General features: G+C 35.4%; 2 protein-coding genes across 2 annotated transcripts; one reads left to right on the top strand and one right to left on the bottom strand.

Annotated features, from left to right (window-relative positions):
* Positions 1 to 10,304: 10,304 nt before the first annotated feature.
* On the top strand, positions 10,305 to 13,670 carry LOC120141362 (probable WRKY transcription factor 32). Its single transcript, XM_039156260.1, has 5 exons — positions 10,305 to 10,584; positions 10,715 to 10,764; positions 11,426 to 12,144; positions 12,259 to 12,417; positions 13,091 to 13,670. The coding sequence occupies exons 1-5, from the start codon at positions 10,356 to 10,358 to the stop codon at positions 13,446 to 13,448; spliced, it is 1,515 nt and encodes a 504-aa protein (XP_039012191.1). The 5' UTR covers positions 10,305 to 10,355; the 3' UTR covers positions 13,449 to 13,670.
* A 734-nt stretch (positions 13,671 to 14,404) lies between these two features.
* Positions 14,405 to 17,818, bottom strand: LOC120141363 (probable GMP synthase [glutamine-hydrolyzing]). Its single transcript, XM_039156261.1, has 6 exons — positions 17,427 to 17,818; positions 16,380 to 17,322; positions 15,762 to 15,819; positions 15,560 to 15,643; positions 15,339 to 15,480; positions 14,405 to 14,981 (listed from the first exon to the last, which is right to left on the bottom strand). Exons 2-6 carry the CDS (start codon positions 16,867 to 16,869, stop codon positions 14,574 to 14,576), a joined length of 1,182 nt encoding a protein of 393 aa, XP_039012192.1. The 5' UTR covers positions 16,870 to 17,322; positions 17,427 to 17,818; the 3' UTR covers positions 14,405 to 14,573.
* Between the last annotated feature and the right edge of the window lie 4,669 nt (positions 17,819 to 22,487).

Below are 22,487 nucleotides of genomic sequence, written 5' to 3'. Positions count from 1 at the left end.
TTTTAAAAAAAATAAGTAGAATTCGTCACGTCGAGGTGACGAGTTCCTTCAAATTCAAAAAAGTAGTCGTTAGTTAATGGCTATAAGGGCAACGGTCATGGCCTGATATTTTTCCCAACTAGCTGTTTATAGACGTCGGATATAAGGCTATAAATAGGGGTTTGGGGTTTTGGTTTCTCACCAAACCCTAAATCCAAAAAAATACAAAAAACATACCTTATGTCAAAATCTCAAAAAATGACAACTCAAGAATATATGTTAAGTTTGGATAACGTCCATGTTTCGTCGATTGTTCCCTGGTCGGATGATGAATGGAATATTATAAGCGCAGGTGACATACGGAGAGCAACATCAGTGGACCGTGATATATTTGCAACAATCTGGTCTATTTCCAGCCATATTTGTGCGTGACTTCAAGTTGTACCCGATGTTGATTGGCGCTCTAGTCGAGCGTTGGCAGCCCGAGATGCACACGTTCCACTTCTCGAGTGGTGAAACGATGATTACTTTGGAAGACGTCACTTACCAACTCGGTGTTCCTGTGAACTGAGCCTCGTGGTGAGTCAGAATATGTACGACCCCACATTTGTTGGTCTACTAAGTTTTGGGAAAATGGTCACTATTTGATGTCATCAACGACTTTCGGGTATGGATAATATGGTTGGAATCAGAATTTCAAGTGACGGACGAGTCTATCGAGGAGGAGGTTATTTTCATGTCTCGAGCATATCTTATCGAACTAATCGGAAGGGTATTACTACCGGATAAAATCTGGTAATTTGGTGCACACTCAGTATTTGCGATATTTGGAAGATTTCGCTATGTGTCGTAATACCAATTGGGGCTCAGCGAATTTGGTATTTCTGTACCGAGAGCTTTGCAAGGCTTCAATTGTCCAGTCGGGTCGAAAAGCCGATGTAACCAGCTGTCTGATACTGCTACAGTCGTGGGCTTGAGATCGATTCCCATTTATGACGCCACTTACAATAGCCCATATCGAGTTTCCTCTGGCTGCAAGGTAATTATTTTTTTATGATTTTTTAATTTCATAAATTTATTTATTTTTTATTTATTTATAATATTTTTTAAAATTTTAGATGATGTCATAAAATGTCTGAGACGAAGTTGACGGGTGCCACTGCACGAGATATACAGATGAGGATGGACATCGCTGGTTGATGTATGGTATGACATATGATTTTTTATTTTTTGAATCTTTTTATCTTTATATATACTCATTTTGATATTTAATATTTACAGTTCTCTTGGCTTCCGTATGTTGACGAGGAGATCAACTAGTTATTGCCAAGGGGATTTTTTGAGGGGTCATACTTATAGTGTGTTGTGATGTCGTTATTGCATTATGCAATTATTGCGTGGCACGTTGCTGATAGAGTGATGTGATAGTTTACATCGCATTAGCCGATTCTTACGCATATGATTTATATGAACGCGATCCATATAGCGTGGGAAACATACCAAAAATTGGCCAGTGAAACATGCTATATACATCTATATTACACCGCTGGACCTAGATTTCAACTATTCTCACTATATCAGAAATTATGAAGCAAGTTGGAAATCATATCTCACGACACCGAAAGAGAGGGGATAATGGGAACATCATCAAGCCACATGCGCCAAGTCAAAGAAGAAAACATCATCATATTCTTCCACTTCAGCATCTGCAGCTGAAGAGTATTATTATGCATGTCAGGCTAGTTTCGATTTATATCATTTATTTCATACTTTACTCAAGACTCGACCGAATTGGGTTGGAGGTTCATGGGATGCATTGCAATACACTTAAGTATCTTCGATAGAATATACGGTTGCAGGTGAGTGGGACCATATCTATATGATCAACAAAGTAGAAGCCAAGTCGAAGCAGTTACATCAATGATGACTTCAAATGTCGTAAATACATCACTATATTTCGAAGGTGGATCACAGAGTGTGTTAAGTACACCTCTTCGGTAAGACGACGACGACCATCAAAGCCTACGACCCCGACGTACTCGACGAGCCCTGCGACAATATCAATCAATCACTCCGCAACATCGTCAAGAACTTAGGATATATAAATAAATTTTCTATAAATATTTATTTTTCCAATTATTTAAATACTTTTTATTTTTTTTTAATTTTATTTCTTTTAAAATTTTATCTGATCGAACTACTCACCTTAAGGTGACGAGTTCCAAGTTACCATTGGCCATGATAGTTGCCTATATAATCGTTGACCAACAACTACTTTTTTGAATTGGAAGGAACTTGTCACATCGACGTGACGAGTTTCACTTAATTTTTTTTAATTTATATTATTTTATTTTATTTTTGTAATTTTAAAAAATATTTTTTAAACGAACTCGTCTTATCGAAGTAACGAGTCATTTTAATGATAGTAAAATAATGGTCCATATCACAAGAATAATTTAAAAATAATATCTTCAGAAACTCGTCACCTCAAAGTGATGAGTTCGATGTTCATTTTAGAGAATGTTGTACTTTCTAAAATAAAGTCCATATTAGTCTAATACCCTAAATAATTAACCATTTGAGATATTAGACCCAAAAAACCAAAGATTCCATGCTCATAACTTGGACCTAGGGCTGTTCATTCGATGGCCGACGGAACCGAATTACTATTAACCAAATTAACTGAACTTTTTTTTCTTTAGCCGTTAACCAAACCAAACTTTTTTTTAAAAAATATTAATCGAACCGAATAAATTTCGATTAATTCGGTTAATTTTCGAATTAACCGAAATTTTTTAAAAATTTCTTATTTATATAAAAATTAAATATTTTTAATTCAAAAAACAATTTACAATTAATATAAATAATATATAATTATAAAATAAAAATTTTATATATTTTTTAATTAATTAATATTGATTTAGGTCAATTTTTTAATCCAAATATAGGATATAGTCTTTTACTTGGAACTATTTCATAGAGACATGCTTAGAATTAGCTTTTACGTATTCATTCTTCAGCTCCAATAGTTCCCCACTTTATGTCAATTAGTGTTTTTGAACGACAATGCTTTGATAATGAGATTGGGAGTATCATCAACATAGCAATACACTTCCTTGAATTGATTAGGAGTTGTTATGCCAGGAAATTTCAAGTTTCACTTCAACTTTTGCCTAAAATACGAACATGTGCAAAAACAGATTTTGAAATTGTTCATGATCAACTAAACAAGAAGTGCTGATCTTTGTTATCAAACCTGTATTTGGTTGGTTTTAAAGTAAAATGATTATCACAGATAGGGTCAAATGCAAAATTAAAAGCTAATAGTCTTTGATCTTGCATAATCTTCCAGCCTCGATACTTTTATACTTTAATTCCTTTAAGTTTTACATTTTAATGTATTTCATTGTTTTTAAGTCATGTTATAAATTCATCTCTCTTTACATCATAGATACACAATTAATTATTTTATAATTTATATAAAAATTAAATATTTTTTAATTCAAAAAACAGTTTACAATTATTTTAAATAATATATAATTATAAAATAAAATTTTTATATAGAATTTTAAATTAATTAATATTGATTTAGGTTTAAAAGTTATTAGATCTTAAATTATTAATTGAGTGTTAAATGATTTGGCCTGAGTCTATATGTTATATATAATATATTTAAAATTTAATTTCGGTTAATTCAGTTAATTAACCGATTTCGAACCGAATTAACCGTTAACCGAATTCTAAAAATTTTCTTAATCGTTAATCGACAGAACTAATTCGGTGGCCGACCGAATTAACTGAACTAATTCGATTTAGTCGGTTAATTCGAAAAAATGAACACCCTTACTTGGACCTCGATTTTGTTGTACAAATGGTACATGCCTTTTATTGATTTTTTTTATTAATCATTTAAATTTACCTATAATTCTCTTAATTTTCTAAGTTGGATGTTACCTTCATTTAAGTATGTTATATTATTTTCTGCATTATTTTCTTATTATTTATTATAAATATGTTTTAATAAATAATATTATCAAATTTTTAAATCAATTAATTTAATTTAAATATTATAAAAATTACGGCTCCTATTTGACTAATAATTTATATATATTATATTAATATTTATATAACTATTTTGAACTCATAACTTTAAGTAAAAATGATATTTTTTTAATTTAACATTGAAATTATATAATCAATTTTAATGATTATATATATAATTTCTATAAAAAATAATTATACATATAAAACATTTCTCTTATTAATTTCTTATTTTTTAAATAAATATTTTCTTATTATTAATTTCTTATTTTTTAAATAAATATTTTCTTATTATTAATTTAATAATTTATTTTCGTTAATATAACTGTTTTAAATATGTATAAAATAAAATAAAAATCTTTGTATTGTGGAATAAGATGTTATCCCTAATAATAATTTTTTTTGAATTGAAAGAAGCCTAAAACAGTAGGCTATGCGTGTATACTCTCATCAGTTTGCTGCGCAACAACAGCGTCTAAAGCTAGAAGGTTTGCTAGCTCATCCGGGGGGAGTTAAAGTGAACCAAGTTGTAATGTTGCCGCGAAGCTAGCTTTGCCATCCTATCGGCAATCTTGTTTCCATTCCTACTAATCCATTGGATTTTTGTCACCCAACATCCTGACTGTCGAAGTTTCAGAATTGCGCGAAGCAATGGAATATGGTTGTCGATTGAACCACTTTCTCCTACCAATTTGACTACTTTACTGCAGTCAGATTGGATCCAAAGCCTGTGAATGCCCAAGTTTCTTGCAATGAGAAGACCTTCATAAATGCTCCAAAGTTCGGCGTGAAGTATCGATGTTGTTCCTATATTCTTTGTAAAACCTGTAATCCATTCTCCGTTAGAGTTACGGATAACACCACCAATTGAGCCTCGCTAATCGAGTGTCGCCACTACACCATCCGTGTTCAAGCACATCCATCCTCGGGGTAGTGGAGACCGTGTTGGATTTGTCACATGCTGTACCAGATACATAACAGGGACTTTGGAGCTATTTGCATAGCATTTTGCCCATTTATAACTACTGTGAATTGTAGAATCTGTTTTGTAAGTGGCACCCTTAAAAACATAGTCATTCATTTGCTTCCAGATGTGTCAAATAAGAGCAGTAAAAAAGGAGGACCAAGGAGGATCACCATCACTTACGGGTTGTTGCTTCTGAATATTTTGTGTGATCCATGATTGAAGATCAACACCGAAGAAACTAGCAAATGCGGAATGTGGAACAACACGCAACCACAGGTTTCGGCTGGGTGAGCAATCACACAATACATGAATTACTGATTCCATAGATGCGCCACAAGTCGCACATGAGCAGTCATTTACCAGCATTCGTCTTTCGCGTTCATAGTTTGTCATGATCTTTTCTTTATAAGCAAGCCATATGAACATGCGGACTCATTGAGGAGTGGTGATCGACCAAATATTCTTCCAAACATTATTCTTCCCGAACCAACTATCCTCCATGAGAAAAGTGTAAGCCGATTTGATCGTAAAGTGATGTTCAAGATCCCATTTCCAGACCAAGGCATCGAATATATCGGTAGCTTCAGGAGGCCGAACGTTAAGTACGTGAGGGATGACAACTGGAACAAGAACTTGGGATTGCGCCTCTACGTCCCAATGATTTTGTTCATCAATGAAATTGTGTAGTTTCTAAGTTGGGTGCACATGTGCGTTAGCTCGTGCATAAATGTATAATGGTCCAAAATGTGGCACCCAAGCATCATTCCAAAAGTTTATGGTGTCTCCATTTCCCACCGACCAGACCAAACATGAGGATAATTGGCTCCATGTTTTTGCTATCCCTCGCCATAATGGGGTGCATATGTGTCTTTCAATGGATAAAGGATGAGCATCCTGGATTTTATATTTTTGTCTAAGTAATTGGACCCAGTAAGAAGTTATCTTTACCATAATAGAATAACCAAGCTTCATCAGGAAAGCATTGTTCTGCTCAAGAGGACGTATTAAACCCAACCCTCCTCTATCAATAGGAGTACAGACCGTAGGCCAATTAACTAAGGATATTTTCCTTCCGGAGGGTTCAGAGCCCCAAATAAAGTGCCTAGTCGCAGATTCTATCTTATCACAAACCTTTTTTTGGGAAATACATGACTTGCATAAAATAAGTCAGTATGGCTGAAAGGACCGATTTAGCCAGAGTAACACGCCCTGCCAATGAAAGAGTTTGAGCTGCCCAACTTTTTAATTTACCCATGAATTTATTGAAGATGAAGTCAAAATCCGTAGCTTTCATACGACTATGAAGGACCGGTACGCCAAGATATTTGCCCATATGGTCAACTTCTTGGAACCCAAGACATGAAAGGATGGCAGTTTTCGTTTCCGTGACAGTGTTAGGCGAGAAGTATATATGAGTCTTTTGTTTACTGACTTTGTGTCCTAAAAAGTGTCCAAATTGGTTGAGTATTTTCTCAATTTGCCTAGCATGAGGAAGATAAGCTTTTGCGTATAACATAAGGTCATCAGCAAAAAATAAATGACTAATGGGAAGTCCTTATCGGGCAAAAGAGAAGCCTTTCCAATCTCCTTCTTCGACGCATTTACGAATGCTATGACCGAGTCTTTCCATTGCTAAAACAAATAGATATGGAGAAAGTGGGTCACCTTGTCGGATACCCCGCTGTGGTTTGAAATCTGGAGTGTATTCACCATTCCATTGGATTTGCATAGAGGCCGAAGTGATACAATGCATTATGACTCAGATGGTGCTGACTGGGAAGCCAACGTCAGTGAGCGAATATTGGATGAAATCCCATCGGAGACGGTCGAAAGCTTTTTCGAGATCCACTTTAATTTCTATCCAACCTTGTTTTATCTTGAGTCGCCGCATAGAGTGGATTACCTCCTGATTTATAATAACATTTTCTGTAATAGAGCGCTCAACGAAAAAACTCGTTTGATTTGACATGATTAAGATAGGCATCAAGTGTTTAATGTGGTGAACGGTGATTTTGGTGATGAGCTTATACATGACAATGCATAGGCTGATAGGGCAGAAATCAGCAAAAGTTACTGGAGCTTCTATTTTTGGGATTAAAACAATCACGATTTTATTTATATCGGCTTCAATATTACCTCCTGCAAAGACCTTTTTAACCATGCTGCAAACAGAATGAGACACCACATGCCACTGCTTCTGGAAAAAGTTTGCATGTAGGCCATCATGGCCATGAGCTTTTAGAGGGGTCATATCTTTCAGAGCTTCAAAATTTCCGTATCATTTGGAGTGATAGCCATGGAGCCCTGCAGATGTGCTGGAATTACCGGAAAACATCTTGAAATAGGGAATTTTCCTACCACTTCCTCATCACAAGCATAAATATTCATGAAATAATTAATTGCTTCTTCCTTGAGTATATGTGTGTCATATCACCAGTCATTTGAAGGGAGTTTTAGTGACATGATTCGATTCTTCCGCTTTTATTGTACGACACGTCTATGAAAGTATTTTGTATTGCGGTTACCTTGTGCAGTCCAATTGACTCTCGATCGTTGTTTCCAAAGTGTTTCCTCTTGATCTAAGAGTTTTTCTAACTCGATGAGGAGCTCGGCTTCAAGATTGATAATGAAATTCGAGTGGAATCTATTAAGGCTTCTGTGTACTCATCAAAGTCTCGCCATAATAATCTTATTTTTTGTGCTGATATAACCAAACACTGTTTTGTTCCATATATCTGATGCTTCAGTTAAATGGGAAATAGTGGCTGAAAAAGTCTCAGAGTTTACCCAATTATCCTCCACCATTCGACTAAAGTCATCGTGTTGTAACCAGCCATAGAAGTACTTGAATTGATATGGGCGAATATTGGCTATAGGGCTGCCGACACAAAGGAGAAGTGGTCTATGATCAGACCGCATTCGATGTAAGTGGTGTACAGCTGTTTCAGGATACGATTTATCCCATTTGCTATTACATAAAGCTCTATCAAGATGAGCATAAGATAATCCCCTGTTCCATGTAAATTCAGGACCTTGGAATCCCATGTCACGGATACCAAAATCATAAACAAAATCCTGAAAATATCTTCAAGGTCGAGTAGTAGTCGCACAATTCTTCCTATCGGAAGTAGTAAGTGTGGCATTAAAATCTCCCAAAATGACCCAAGGGGTGGTAATATACCCAGCTAGGGACTGAAGATGAGGCCAAAGCAACTTTCTCTTTGTTGAGTTTGGATTAGCATATATAAATGACGCTAGAGTCGAGAAATTTCCTTGGGTGGTAGAGATACGGCAGTGGATGAATTGGAGATGATTAAGAAGTATATCCACTTGAATTTTATCATGCCAGTAAAGCCATATGCCACCTGAAAAGCCTGTTGCTTCAATACGATGAGAGCGAGATAACCCGGTGACAGCGATAAAAACATCCGCTCTGCCACCACTTATCTGAGGTTCGAAAATAGCTACTAAATTTGGTTTAAAGTCACGCAAATATTGCCGAAAGACTGTGAGAAAACGAGGATGGCCACACCCCTGAACATTCAAACTTATTAGTTTAACAACCATAATGAGAGGTAAGTATAAAAAACCATATCATTCCAGCATGGGAACCGACTAGCTTTCAATGCAATTGTTCTGTATGACATTCGTACATTGTACAAGATCAGTGAGTTAACCATCTGTAGAAAGATGAGGTTCATAACTTACTTGAGTGTGGTTTGTATCCGATGGCTTACGTAGAATTAACTTGTGCTGGGAGTTCCCTTGTGTGGCGTGCGAGATGATATCATCTGTAGTGTTCGGATTAGTGTTTTCCGATAGTACGATAGTCAAATATTTTGATCTGTCTAGTATTGAGACACGTGGTTCCACAGTATTTTGGCAGGGTTGATGACTTGACTGCCCATAGTAACCTTTGGAGGATCTAGCAGTTACCTTGGGGATCGTTAAAGGTTTACGGACATGAGTTGTAGTCTTGCTCTTTGCAGCATGATGATCGCTGGAGCGTGCTTTACTCGACTGTGCTTGAGGTGTCGAAGAAGGAGGATGAGTAGCCTGGTTGGATTTTGAAGATTGGTTTGGCTGTTCAAAGGCAGTAGCATTTGCATCATCGGTGGATTCATATAGAGGATTGAATCTCGAGCCATTAGTCTCCATATTTCGCTCGCTATCCGTAGAAAGTTTTTTAAAGTTTTTCCTTTGCCTTCTTTCAATGACCATCCACGGTCCGAAGGGTTTGGATTTTTGGTTGGCATTCGACAATTGTGCCTCAGTAACTTGTTCTTTTAGAGCATCATATTCTTGTTGGTCTTCAATTGTGTTTTCAGGGCAGATGTCTTTAACATGTTCGTATCGGCCACAAGAGAAGCAGATGGTAGGCAGTGATTCATGTTCAACGATTTGTATATGACCATTGATTAAGAGCTTCGAGGTTAGCGTTTTCCCAGATCCACGCTCAGCACCATTCGCGCAAAGTGTCATCGACGCCCTGTTTCTGTTTGGTAGTCGATTTTAACAACCTTCCCAATGCATTCGCCAATTTCAGTGATGAGACTACGTTTATAAAGAGTTACCGGTAATCTCGAGAGTCGGATCCATGCCACAATTCGACGAGGAAATAGCTGTGAAGAGGAAAAGTCAGACGACCACGGTTCAACAATCAAATAATGTCTAAAGATTGTCCATGTACCATCGGAGAGGGCTGTTAAGAAATCTGATCGCGTTCGCAACGAAACAAGGAAGTAATCGTTCTCTATGTCCATGAGGCGAAAGGGTTGAGATGGTTTCCATAGATCATAAAATTTATTCCGAAGGGTTGTGTAGCCAATACGCCTCCCAAGTAGCTTCACCACCACAGTCTGATCGAAACTCTTATTGGCCATGGCTTGGACTCGGTCGGAGAAATCAATGGATATTAAACCTTCAACGACACCACGAACGACATCGTCTTCAAAGACTTCGACATCTTCCTCATCCATTATTTCTTCTTCAATCGAATGATCCGTGTGATTATCTTTGAACAGAGTATCACGATAGGATGTTGGGCCAGGCGAAGTTTCTAGGGCAGCTTTGCTGATCGCCTCGATATCCATATGGTTGGGAGAAGTGCCGCCTGCATCCGGTGGCTCTTCGTCAAGTCTGCGTGCCTTCTTTGATAGGCGATCCTCCTGCGGCGCTAGGTTTTCCATTGGTAAATATTGCTTTAATAAATTATTTTAATAATTAAAAAAATCTATACATTTCTATAGAACAATTACAATAAATTAATAAGTTGACACGTAATTTAATAATCTTTAAACAAAAATAGAACAAAAAGAATACGAACTGTTTGCTTACTTTACTCTTTTTCGCCGAGGAAAAATCGGGCATGGCCGAGACTGAGAGCCGAGCACCTCACACGAAACGACACGAGGAACACCAAAACGACGATTTTCAAGGAGAGGGCGATGGAGAAGAAGAGGAAGAGTTGGAGGACGAAGAGGAAAAAGGAGTGAGTCGAGTCACTGAGTCAGACGGTGCTGGAACAGCGCTTTCGAGTGATACTGGATTGAGAGATTTTCAATTGAAAACTCTGGCGAATGATGATCGTTCTGAGGGTGAGATCCTTTTTAAGTGTGTTTTATGGGAAAAATATTATTTTTTCCTAATTCTCAATAAAGCAAGCTCCTTTTTAGTTCTAATAAAAATGTTTGCATTGTAATGAGGGAGTATATGGTGATCTCTCAGGGTTACCGGTGAAATCTAACTCGGAACCAAAGGAAGGAGCTGAATTTAAGGTTAGCTTTTAATAATGACTTTTAGTTAAGGATTAAATTTTTTTCTTAATGTTTGTTGATTATCTTAGCTTGCACAAGTAGCCAGCTAATACACCCCTATAGGTTCTGTATAGTTGAATTATAGGATGCAGTAGGACCTCATATGAAGTCTGTTCTTTCGTTGTTAAAAGTTGTCATCTTGAATCCAATAGAATTTACTAATGGAAATTTATTGGAAACTTGTAGGTTATTGATTGTGAACACAAGGATTGAATTTAACTTTAAATGTAAAAACGGAGGCCAAAAGTATAAAGCCAGTGGCAAATGGGAAGAGGACGCAGAATCATTTCCTGCGAACATTTGATAATCCTTGCCAGAGCTCTGGCACTTATAAGTTATAACTTCAAATTCTGTTGATTTTTACTCTTTTAGTCATTATTTATGTTCTTCGTCTTCTTCTTCTAGTTAGATCATTGAATCAGTTCTTCAAAACAAGTGCAGTGATGTCCGAAGATCTATATGGACTTAAATTTTTCTCGAATCTGCTTGTCTTACCATTTGAGTTCCTCTCAGATAGAACAAATTATGAAAATGCCTGAAATGAGAAAAGGGCATGTACACTTAAATTTCTCTGTGATTGAATTGTTCTTTTAATGGAGTTCATCTTGGTTTAATTTCTTAGGAGAAAGTTGTCACAGCCCACCGGGAAGGTTCCACTACTTTGGCCATCCAGAGTGCTGAAGGTTCTACACAAAATCAGCTTCAATCATTTGTTTCTCCAACTTCTTTGGCACAACTATCACCAACTTCTGTTACACAAGGTATATCATCTGCTCTCACTCCACCTCTACAAGAACAAAGCCTTTCAGATCAGAAAGTTAATGGTGCATCTGCGCCAGAAGCAAACCAGCAAAAATCTTATAATCTTAAAATGGTATCTGTTGTTCCCATTGTGAAGAGACCTGCATCTGATGGTTACAATTGGAGGAAATATGGTCAGAAGCAAGTGAAAAGTCCTAAAGGTTCTCGAAGTTATTACAAATGCACATTCTCTGATTGTCAGGCCAAAAAGATAGAATGTTCGGATGACACTGGCCATGTAATAGAGATTGTTAATAAAGGCATGCATAGTCATGAACTGCCACGGAAAAATAACCCGCATAGGGAAAGTAAGAAAGTATCCTCCAGTGTACATGCTTCACACAATATTGTTACAGCCCAGCCCATCAAAGTACTTAACGATTCTGATCCATTCACATCCTCTAAAGAATCTGTACCAGAAACAACTGTGAATCCTGAAAGAAAAAGACCATGTTCAAGTGGCTCTGATGGAAATGACAATGTGCAAGTGAAGGAAGAGCTTAATAGTGAACCTGAGCTAAAAAAACGGGAAGCATTCCTGTAAGCTTCTCTTTGCCTTTGTTTTCTTTTGCTTCATGATATAGACACGTATGTGTACATGCATCCAGTCCGCGAGTCTCGTTTTAATAGTTTCTTATTCTCTTTGATAATCAGGATGAAGAAAAGCAATACGGTTTGTTCTGATTCTGTCCTAAAAACTTGGAAGAAACCTAAGTTTGTTGTCCATGCAGTTAGTGATGTAGGGATTTCAGGTGATGGATACAGATGGCGAAAATATGGCCAGAAAATGGTGAAAGGAAATTCTAATCCCAGGTGCCTGTTCACTTCTCATTTTTTTTCTTATTATCCATTTAAACCATTACCCCATCCTTATGACTACTTAGCCTTGTCTCCATTGTAATTTTTATGTTATGGTAGCTTGCTTCTTTTGTGTCTGTGGTATGTGACCCGACCCTCAATGTTTACATGTCTTTGTTTTATTGAAATATTAGAAAAATCATTCATTTGTATCATAGAGGTTTTTTGGAATTTATACTAAAAAGCTCCAGTGGCCTTTGTCCTTGCTTTTTCTCTCAACGACTTTTTACAGTGATTTGCAAAGATGTCTGGTTCATTTGTTTAACAATTTTTGTTGAATAGTCTGGGTGATTACAAGGTGGTAATTTTCTTAACCAATTAGTAACATGCACACACCTTGCAAATGTAGCTACTCGAACCCAGGATCTCTAGGGAGAACAACTATCCCTTTACCAATTTTTGACAGTGCCGCATCTGTAACTGTTCCAAACCAATGAGAAATATTCTCTTAGGCTATTGTTCAAGAGCCTGCATTTCTTCTGCTCTTTTTATTTTGTTAATTCTCTGTTTGACCAATTTGATCCTTCCAAGTTCATTCTTTAACTCGATTGTTATGTGCCAATTTACTTGAGTCTGTATGCATTCTATTGGATATATTCATATTTTTTAAGTGATGAATGTTTTCTAGGAACTACTATAGATGCACTTCTGCCGGGTGTCCTGTACGTAAGCATATTGAGACAGCTGTAGATAATAAAAATGCTGTCATTATAACATATAAAGGTGTTCATGATCATGACATGCCCGTACCCAAGAAGCGACATGGCCAACCAAATGCTCCTCTTGTTGCCGCTGCTGCACCTGCTTCTATGAACAACTTACAACTCAAAAAAACTGATGAAGGGCAAAGCCAAGTTACATCAACCCAGTGGTCAGTAGGTACAGAAGGTGAATTAACTGGTGAGGCCCTAGATCTAGGAGGTGAGAAGGCAATCGAATCAGCTCGAACACTTCTGAGTTTTGGATTTGAAATAAAGCCATGCTGAACTCAAAGGAGCTTTTGTGTTGTTAATATCTGGCATGTCTGTATAAATACTGAATGGTCAGGTTTGATTTTCTTATTTCTAGTTTTCCTTAAGCATTGCTGTATGCTTTTCTGTTGTATCCCCTCTCAATCTAGTAGGAGCTAGGAACAAGGTTATTATAGTTGTGGAAACAATATAGATTTTATCCCTTTTCTTGTCTCCTTAGTTGGAACCATGTTTCAATTTCTCCTTTTCTTTTTATGTTACATGAGTTGGAATTTAAGAGCTTAGCTTAGGCATGCATATTTGTTGGGTTAAAGGGTTACAACTACAGCATTTAAGAGCTTAGCTATGCATATATGATATAATTAAAAACAATACACTGAAAAAAATCTGTCTGCCTTTTTGTGGCTTTGACCCAAAGTTTAGATATGTATGGCTTGATGAGATGAGAATTGATATTAGGCATTAGCCAATGCAAATCCCTTTACAAGGCTTTATGTTTGCAAGAAAAAAATTAGTGGTTACCAATCAGATCTAGTGCAAAGCATAATAGGAGTAAATAGGTAGAGTTTGGAAGTATTCTAGCCATTTTCAGACAAAACATCCATCAAGACATTATAATGTCAATAACAGTAGGAAACAGAGGGACCCTACATCATTAGTGATATTGGGTACAATAGACGCATGCCCTTTTGGATGGGGTCCTTCCACAAGGTCCTTCTAGGACGTACTATCATTTTGCCACTAACCATTATTGCATCCATTAAAGCAAACGGGAGTTGTATGTGTAGGTTTAGCTGTCCCAACAACTTACAGGGTTAACAAATAAAATCGATCCACACTCGATCAACCCCCACTTATTAGCATATAGTCAAGAATCTGATAGGGACAGATCCGGTGGCGAATCTGGTTTTCTGTTGTTGGGGTTCATCTCTAATTACCAAGCTTTCTAACTATACAAGGGACAAGAAAAATGTAAATATTTTAAGACTTCCACGACAGAGGCCCCATCAAGCAGCACATTCATCAGTTAAATTTAGTTTACTTTAGATCTACAATCTAGAAAATTCAGTATGCATAGTTGTTCATGAAACTTTATACACAAAACCACCATAGTTACTACACAAAAGAGCAGTGAATCAGTCAATGTGGTAGAACTGATGATCGAACCTGGAGCGTGCCAATATCATTCTTAAGAGAAAATTCATCGATAGCTATGGATAATTCTGATTCAATCATGTTATCTGATTTTTCCTCTTCGGGCATATCTTTGGTCCTAGTTGCTTCTTTTCCATCCACTGTGTTTATACAGTCCTGGAATCTGAAACAACTCGTGAGATGGTCGTTTGTTATTCCGGCGACTTGCATGAAAGAGTAGATGACTGTTGGCCCCACACTTCGAAAACCCCTTCTTACCAAATCTTTGCTTATGACATCTGCTTTCGGAGTTTTAACCGGGACCTGACGAGGATATCTGAATCTGTTAACGATAGGCTTGTGGTTAACAAAGCTCCAGATATACTTGTCGAATGACCCGAACTCATCTATAACCTGACATTATCAAAACCCGCAAAAAGTTAGTTGTGTTGATAATCATAGCCACTATGGACAGTGCAATTATGGTACTTTTACTTGAGCAAAGGAGGGCTACCGGTTCATGATGGAGAGTGATGACTTGCGATTTTGCCAGCTAATCAAGCTGGCATCTAATAGATAGGAATAATTAAACGAAAAAAGCTGTCCTGGAATTGTACATAAATAAATCCATAACATAAATATACATGATCAAATTGTGAATTATACTGTTATGTGCAAGTGCTGCTAACAAGTGATTTTGGAGCACTATTTTCATGCTGAGTTGTTACCAAGGTTAAAAAATGGAGCAAATAAGAACGATAATTTATCTACCTTGGACATATGGCGTGCGTTCTCGACGATACCACGCAGCTTTAGTTCCGATAACAAGGAACTTGCCATACTACCAGGTGCTATTAACTTCTTTTCATTCAGTTTCGATACGGCAATGGGATCAAAATCCTCAAAACTTTCCCTGCATAAGAGATACACTTTCAGAACGAGTTTGGTTATTCAACTGAAGTAAGATCGAATTTCTGTGTGGAAAAAATTACCTAAAGATGCGTCTTTTGCTTAGGATAGCCGGCCATGTAAGTTCAGACAATGCACCCGCAAGTACAAGCAGCTCAAACAATTTCCTGCATATGAGCAATAATTTCAAGCAAACCAGCGTTCAATGAAATGCTTCTTTTTCATCAGACGTAATCATTTAATCAACGACAACCAGATGCAGGCAATAATATCGAGATCACATACTTGCCATCATGTACCGGAACTCCCCACTCTTCATCATGGAAAGCAACATAGATCGGATCTGATCCCAACAAACAAAACTATGTCAATAAAAACATGAAATAAGAGCAAATTAAAGCATTGGATCTGACATTCTTTCATTTTTGAATATGATGCTTGAACATATGAATGCATAACCAATTTGCATTTATGATATTAATGCCATATCATGTACTCGGTAACAACTGTCTCAAACGTAATGATATCGAGTAAACAGATTGTAGATGAAGTCGGAAAGATAAATTCCAAGGCAATTTAACCTATTGCTCGATTTAAATCATAAAGTCCGACAAAAACAATAAAGTTTGGCGATCATAATGGAAGTTACCACCCTGGTTGGTTCATTTGGCTAGATGCTGATCCTTCGTCGTAGATGTGACCGTATTAATCGAAGCTAACCTAATGCTACAATTTTGGGATAGAAGGGCTAGAAAAGGTATAAACAATACAGAAGATGTTCTTCGTGCAGGGAATTTTCTCTACCCTAATACTTGGGGAAACCGGAAGAAAATGTTAAACACAACATAGAAATCAATCGTAACACAGTGAGGAATTAGAGCCTTAGAGGCCACAACAACAAACCTGTATTTGGTGTCACCCAAGCACATCTCTTCCTCTGATGTGAACCATCGGGCGGCGAATCCAAGCCACCATCAGAAACAACACTCCTTGGACTTGACAAGTACGGCTTCCTCCTAGTTCTGTCACTATTTGACCGAATTAACCTACCATAGGTAGATGCTCGACTGTGAAATGAATCCGTGGAAGCATCGGAGGAACACGAGGCATTTAGTGAAAAATTAGAATGTAATAACTGTTCGTGGCGGCCTAGCACTGAAGGGACACTAACAGAATGGGATTTTGGGGAAAGAGAATTAACTTTAGGCGAAGGAAGGCCATTTTTCTCCTCTGCTAAAGTGGCCTCAGCTGGACACTTTTCAATCTTTCTAAATGGCTTTGAAGTTGGTTTTCTTGAACTCAATGTGCCTGCCTTGTTCCCAGCAGGTCCCAGTACGGGCCTTGGCTCGGAATCAGCCGTATTCATGGACCTCAATCTCGGAGCACCAGACATGGTCTAAGAAATCTATGAAAACAACACTAATTTTAGAGATATAAGCTTTTTATAAACCTCAAAGCAAACAGAAGCTCCCACTTTTTCAGCTCTTTAGTTCAGTCCAATTCTCAGCATTGCCTAAACAACCCTCAAAATTATCAAAACTCACTAATGAAATCAGTAAATTATCACATTCCTCGTAAACCCAAAGCTTAAACCACTTTTAACACAATTGCATAGATATTTTGAACTTACAGTACACACAATCATCAACGATTCTCTTAAAAGCTTCCAAAACAGATCTCAGCTTTTAGCCATTTTCACCCCTATAAAACTTCCCCCAATTTACAATTCCATCACCCACTCTAAGCTAAACTCGAATCCTCAAAAACCCACAGAGCTATCTCTCATAACCACGCCAAACCCACATTTCGTTTACCTTCAAAGTCTTCAAAAACCAGCTAGAAAGCCCTAAAATCAACACAAAAACCAAAAATGAGATCAATTTTAAGAAGCAGGAGCTAAAGGTTCAGACTTTAAAGGTAAGAAAAAAACACAAAGAATTCAAATTGAACCTCGATAAAACAGAGATTCCATTCTGCATTGTGAAAAACGAGAGAGAAAGAGCTTCTCATTTCAATTATCTCAAAAGAATTTGTAGTATTTTATTTCTGAATGTGTTGTTTCAGTCACTCGTCTACGAAAAAAGCTGACACATTTGCTGCCAATTCCATACTTTCTTCCTCTTTCCTTTTTCCCGAGAAAATGAGGGATAGTGACCCAGAAAATTCGATCAGAAACTCAAAGAGAAACAACAAAAAAGGGGTTCGATCAATGAGAATTGGATGTATACTCTACATTAGAATTATCTATAATTCAGAGACTGAAGTGAAGAAAAGAAGCAAAAGCGTGGAAGAGAGAGAAAAGAAAAGATTGACCTTTTATTAACAGTATTCTCATTTAGTAACATGTTGGTACCTGCTATTCCCGGTTACTTCTTGGGACTTTTTATCATACATTTTTTTTTCTTGAAAAACATTGGCTTTTATAAACTTCATTTCTTCCATTAACATTACATCTGGTAAGAATTGAGGCTACCACTCAACCATCAAAGCTATTGCTTTTTAAGTGAAGCTTTATGCATCTAATCTCGGGTTTGATCCCTCTTTACAGATACATAACACCATCTGAATATTATGGACATCTCTAGAGTTTGGTCCTTCTTGTTATTACTAATGCCAAAGATTACGATTGTGTTCCATGTATCCTATTAATATTTTCTTCTTCGAATTCAGCATTATATCATATTTATATCATCTAATAACTAAAAAAACAGACATGTAATCTGTACTATTAAGCTTTGGATGCTCACAAGAGAAGCAAAAGATACGGTAAGATTTTATTCAGGTGTTAAAATAATTCCTAATTTATATGAATATAACCAACAACAGGATTCTTTTACTTACTACACAAGCAATGTGATGGTAACAAGATTTGGCTTTTGTGAAGGTTAGAGAGGACTTAAGAAATAGGCTGAATCCTTTTTTTCTCTCCTTAAACTGGTAGCCGTTTAATTGTATGTTTGTAGCTTAAAAAACGAGGGTTTGTTGTACCAAATAATTTATTCAATGGGGTTATATTTTTGAAGTTTTTCTTAATGTTTTGATCCTGTTTAATTAGCTCGATATTAAATTGTACAAGTTGACTTGGGGAATCATCCATGACCATGGTTGTAGAGTTGTAGCATAGCATGCCATGTTATCTTGGAGCATGGTAATGGAACTTGTCCCTAGTCTAAAAACCCAGTGTTTTAGCCTTGTTTGCCAATGCATTTGCCAGAAAGACAATGGTTATTAATTGTGTACCCATCTCAAGCACCCAACGGTCCAGGCATAGGCAGGGAACTCCTATCCTTAACTGAGCCCTTCATTGACAGCTTTCTCTGGCTCTGCTTAAACCAATTTGGCCGAACAAAAACATGAGTTTTCAGCCAACAAATCAATAGACAATTAAAAACTTGCATCAAAATGTCGCAACACTATTTCCATGGTATACTATAGTAATTAAAAGTTCAACCTAGGGCTGAATCCAGTTTGAGTAATGCTTGAATTAAAGGTGATCCTTGTTGACCGGTCCAATTTACCCAGATCACATCATTTCATCTAATAAAGGGGGAAAGACAATTTAGTATTAGGTGAGTAATCTTCTCTGTGGACTAATCAACTTTTCAACTTTTTAAGCTGGGTTTCATCATTTCTTACCTTTATGGTGTAGGGTATTGTTCAACAACAAAAACATGTAAAATAAGATTAACCCCTTTTTTTTTTGCCAAATCCACAATTCACTGCCTTGCATGCCAATGAAAGTAGGATTTCTATGTTTCAGAAAGAAAACTAGTACTAAGACAATATAGATGAATACCAAAGAAAACTAGTACTAAGACAATATAGATGAATACAAAACCTTATAGAATTTGAAACATCTTTTTTGTTCTGAGAGTATCCTAAAGGGCTCCAAATAATTCCGGGTTTGTGTTGTGTTGGATTCTGTTTCTTGAGTCAAGCTCTCTCAAAGCTGTTTTTTTCATCTACAAAACTCGATACTCAATGCTTTGTTTAAGGGACATGGTTACTTATTAAGCAGATTCAAACGTGTGTGTCTATGTGTACGCATGTATGCATGAAAGTGGGAGTCATCAACCGAGAAACATGGGGAAAGGAGGAATCAAGTTTCCTTACCAAGCACTTTTATTAGATTTTCAAGCCTGCAACCTACAGTGGGTAGGTGGGACTCTGATTGTGCCATTCTATTGACAAATATACTACTACAGTACAACATAAGAAAGTGAAGGATCAAAGTTAAAAGACGTGAAAGAAAGTTTGTAAAAACTTCAAAAGCAAAAGCATGTCAAACCCTTTCTTGCATATAATCGAAGTGGAGTGAAAAAGGACAGAGGTTTCATTCTTCAAAACTTCAAACCAAAAAGACTTATTTAGCACTTTGGTCTCTACTCAAAACGGAGAGTCAAAAAACAAAAGGAAAAAAAAGTAACTTTCATAGGTAGCATATCACTCTTAATTATTTCGGTGTAATAATTATCAACCACGGATCAAAATATGTTGTGAAACCCATATCTCCAAGTGATGGTTACCGATATAAATTTGTGTTGTTGAACTGTGATTGGATGAAGGGTTTACTGATCTTACAAATTTCAGTTCCCTACTTTTCACTTTTTAAAAGTATATTTATAAGTGCAGTTACAATCAATGTATATCCCAAGGGGTAGTTCTGCTGTGCGGCGCCTAAAAAACGGTTAATATACGGTGTGACTGGTTAAATAAGTGACCAGTTAAAATTTATACCGGTCATGTTATATTATTTAACCAGAAATATTATAAAGTACAATAACATACTAGGTAGCGCTTATATAATGTAATAGGTAGTGCTTATATTTACCTATTTTATAAGTAAACCAGTATATTTATACCAATAATATTGTAAATTTACCTATTACATTATATTATATTGAAAGTGTCCATACTTTTTATAAAAATGATCGATACTTCTTTTAAAGTTATGTAATTTATGTTTCAATTTTTTTAATAGTGTTTCATGTTTTCCACCTACAATATTAATTTAATAATTTCATTTGCACAAAAAAATATTTGATTATTTGATATTTTATAAAATATTATTTAGAATTTTTAATTTAATAATAATATATATCGTAACGTAAAAAATAAATCATTAGACGCTATAATTACTAAATTAAAATCTTAAAACTCACTCAAAAGATAACCTTAAATTAATGTTTTCCACAGTGAAAAAAGTATGGACACTTTTATAAAAAGGATAGACACTTTACAATATAACCACTACCTATTACATTATATAAACGATACCTATTACATTATATAAGTGCTACCTATTACATCATATTTTTACCTATTATATTTAAAGTGTCCATACTTTTTATAAAAATGATCGATACTTCTTTTAAAGTTATGTAATTTATGTTTCAATTTTTTTAATAGTGTTTCATGTTTTCCACCTACAATATTAATTTAATAATTTTATTTGCACAAAAAATTATTTGATTATTTGATATTTTATAAAATATTATTTAGAATTTTTAATTTAATAATAATATATATCGTAACGTAAAAAATAAATCATTAGACGCCTATAATTACTAAATTAATATCTTAAAACTCACTCAAAAGATAACCTTAAATTAATGTTTTCGACAGTGAAAAAATTATGGACACTTTTATAAAAATGATAGACACTTTACAATATAACCACTACTTATTACATTATATAAACGATACCTATTACATTATATAAGCGCTACCTATTACATCATATTTTTACCTATTATATTTAAAGTGTCCATACTTTTTATAAAAAGGATCGATACTTCTTTTAAAGTTATGTAATTTATGTTTCAATTTTTTTTAATAGTGTTTCATGTTTTCCACCTACAATATTAATTTAATAATTTCATTTGCACAAAAAATTATTTGATTATTTGATATTTTATAAAATATTATTTAGAATTTTTAATTTAACAACATTAACCAAAGATAATAATAAATATGTAATATATATGTTTATTGTTTTTAATTTAATAATAATATATACAACATCAAACACATTCCAAGCTATAAATTACAAGCTAAGGACACTTGAAGAAGCAAGAGAACAACTATCTAAGCAATCAAAAACGAGAAAATCCCAACATGATAACAACTGAACATATCATATCAATGTTCAAACTCAAGTTGTAGATTTTGATTTCCTTTTGCTTGGCATCATATGAGATTTGAATTTTGATTTCCTTTTGCTTGGCACCATATGAGCTTTGGATTTTGATGAGCATCGGAAGTATTTCAGACTTATGATTTGGGTGGTACTCAGAAGCATTTCGGACTTATGATTTTAGTTGCTATTTGTTTACCACCCAGATCATACGCCCGAAACGTTTCTGACGCTTTAAAGTTGACCAAAAAATACAATGGTCTGGATTTCCCTCGCGTTTAAACGTTAGAAAAAAACAATGGAAATTAGGAATAATCAATGATAACATGCATATTGGCTTGGGCTAATATTTATAGTGGAGCCGAATATATATTGAAATTCAAACTCAAATTGAAATTTAAATTCAAACTCCAATTACATATGAAATGAATTTGAAATGCAGTGTTAAATTGAACATGAAAATTGCATAATTGATTCATACTGTTCAAGTAACATGCTTTATGAACCATCAAGCTAAAAGACAATATTGATTGAGTTCAAAGCTGAGTTGTGAGTTGATGGAGTTGTCACATGGTTGGAATAAAGTAATTTGATGTAATAATTTTATTTGCACAAAAAATTATTTGATTGTTTTGATATTTTATAAAATAATATTTAGAATTTTTAATTTAATAATATATATCGTAAAGTAAAAATAAATCATTAGACGCCTATAATTACTAAATTAATATCTTAAAACTCACTCAAAAGATAACCTTAAATTAATGTTTTCCACAGTGAAAAAAGTATGGACACTTTTATAAAAAGGATAGATACTTTACAATATATAAACGATACCTATTACATTATATAAGCGCTACCTATTACATTATATA

This window comes from Hibiscus syriacus, unplaced genomic scaffold (genome assembly GCF_006381635.1).
Source record: "Hibiscus syriacus cultivar Baekdansim isolate YM2019G1 unplaced genomic scaffold, ASM638163v2 tig00110796_pilon, whole genome shotgun sequence".
NCBI lineage: Eukaryota > Viridiplantae > Streptophyta > Magnoliopsida > Malvales > Malvaceae > Hibiscus > Hibiscus syriacus.
This window is presented reverse-complemented; position numbering and strand designations above follow the sequence as displayed.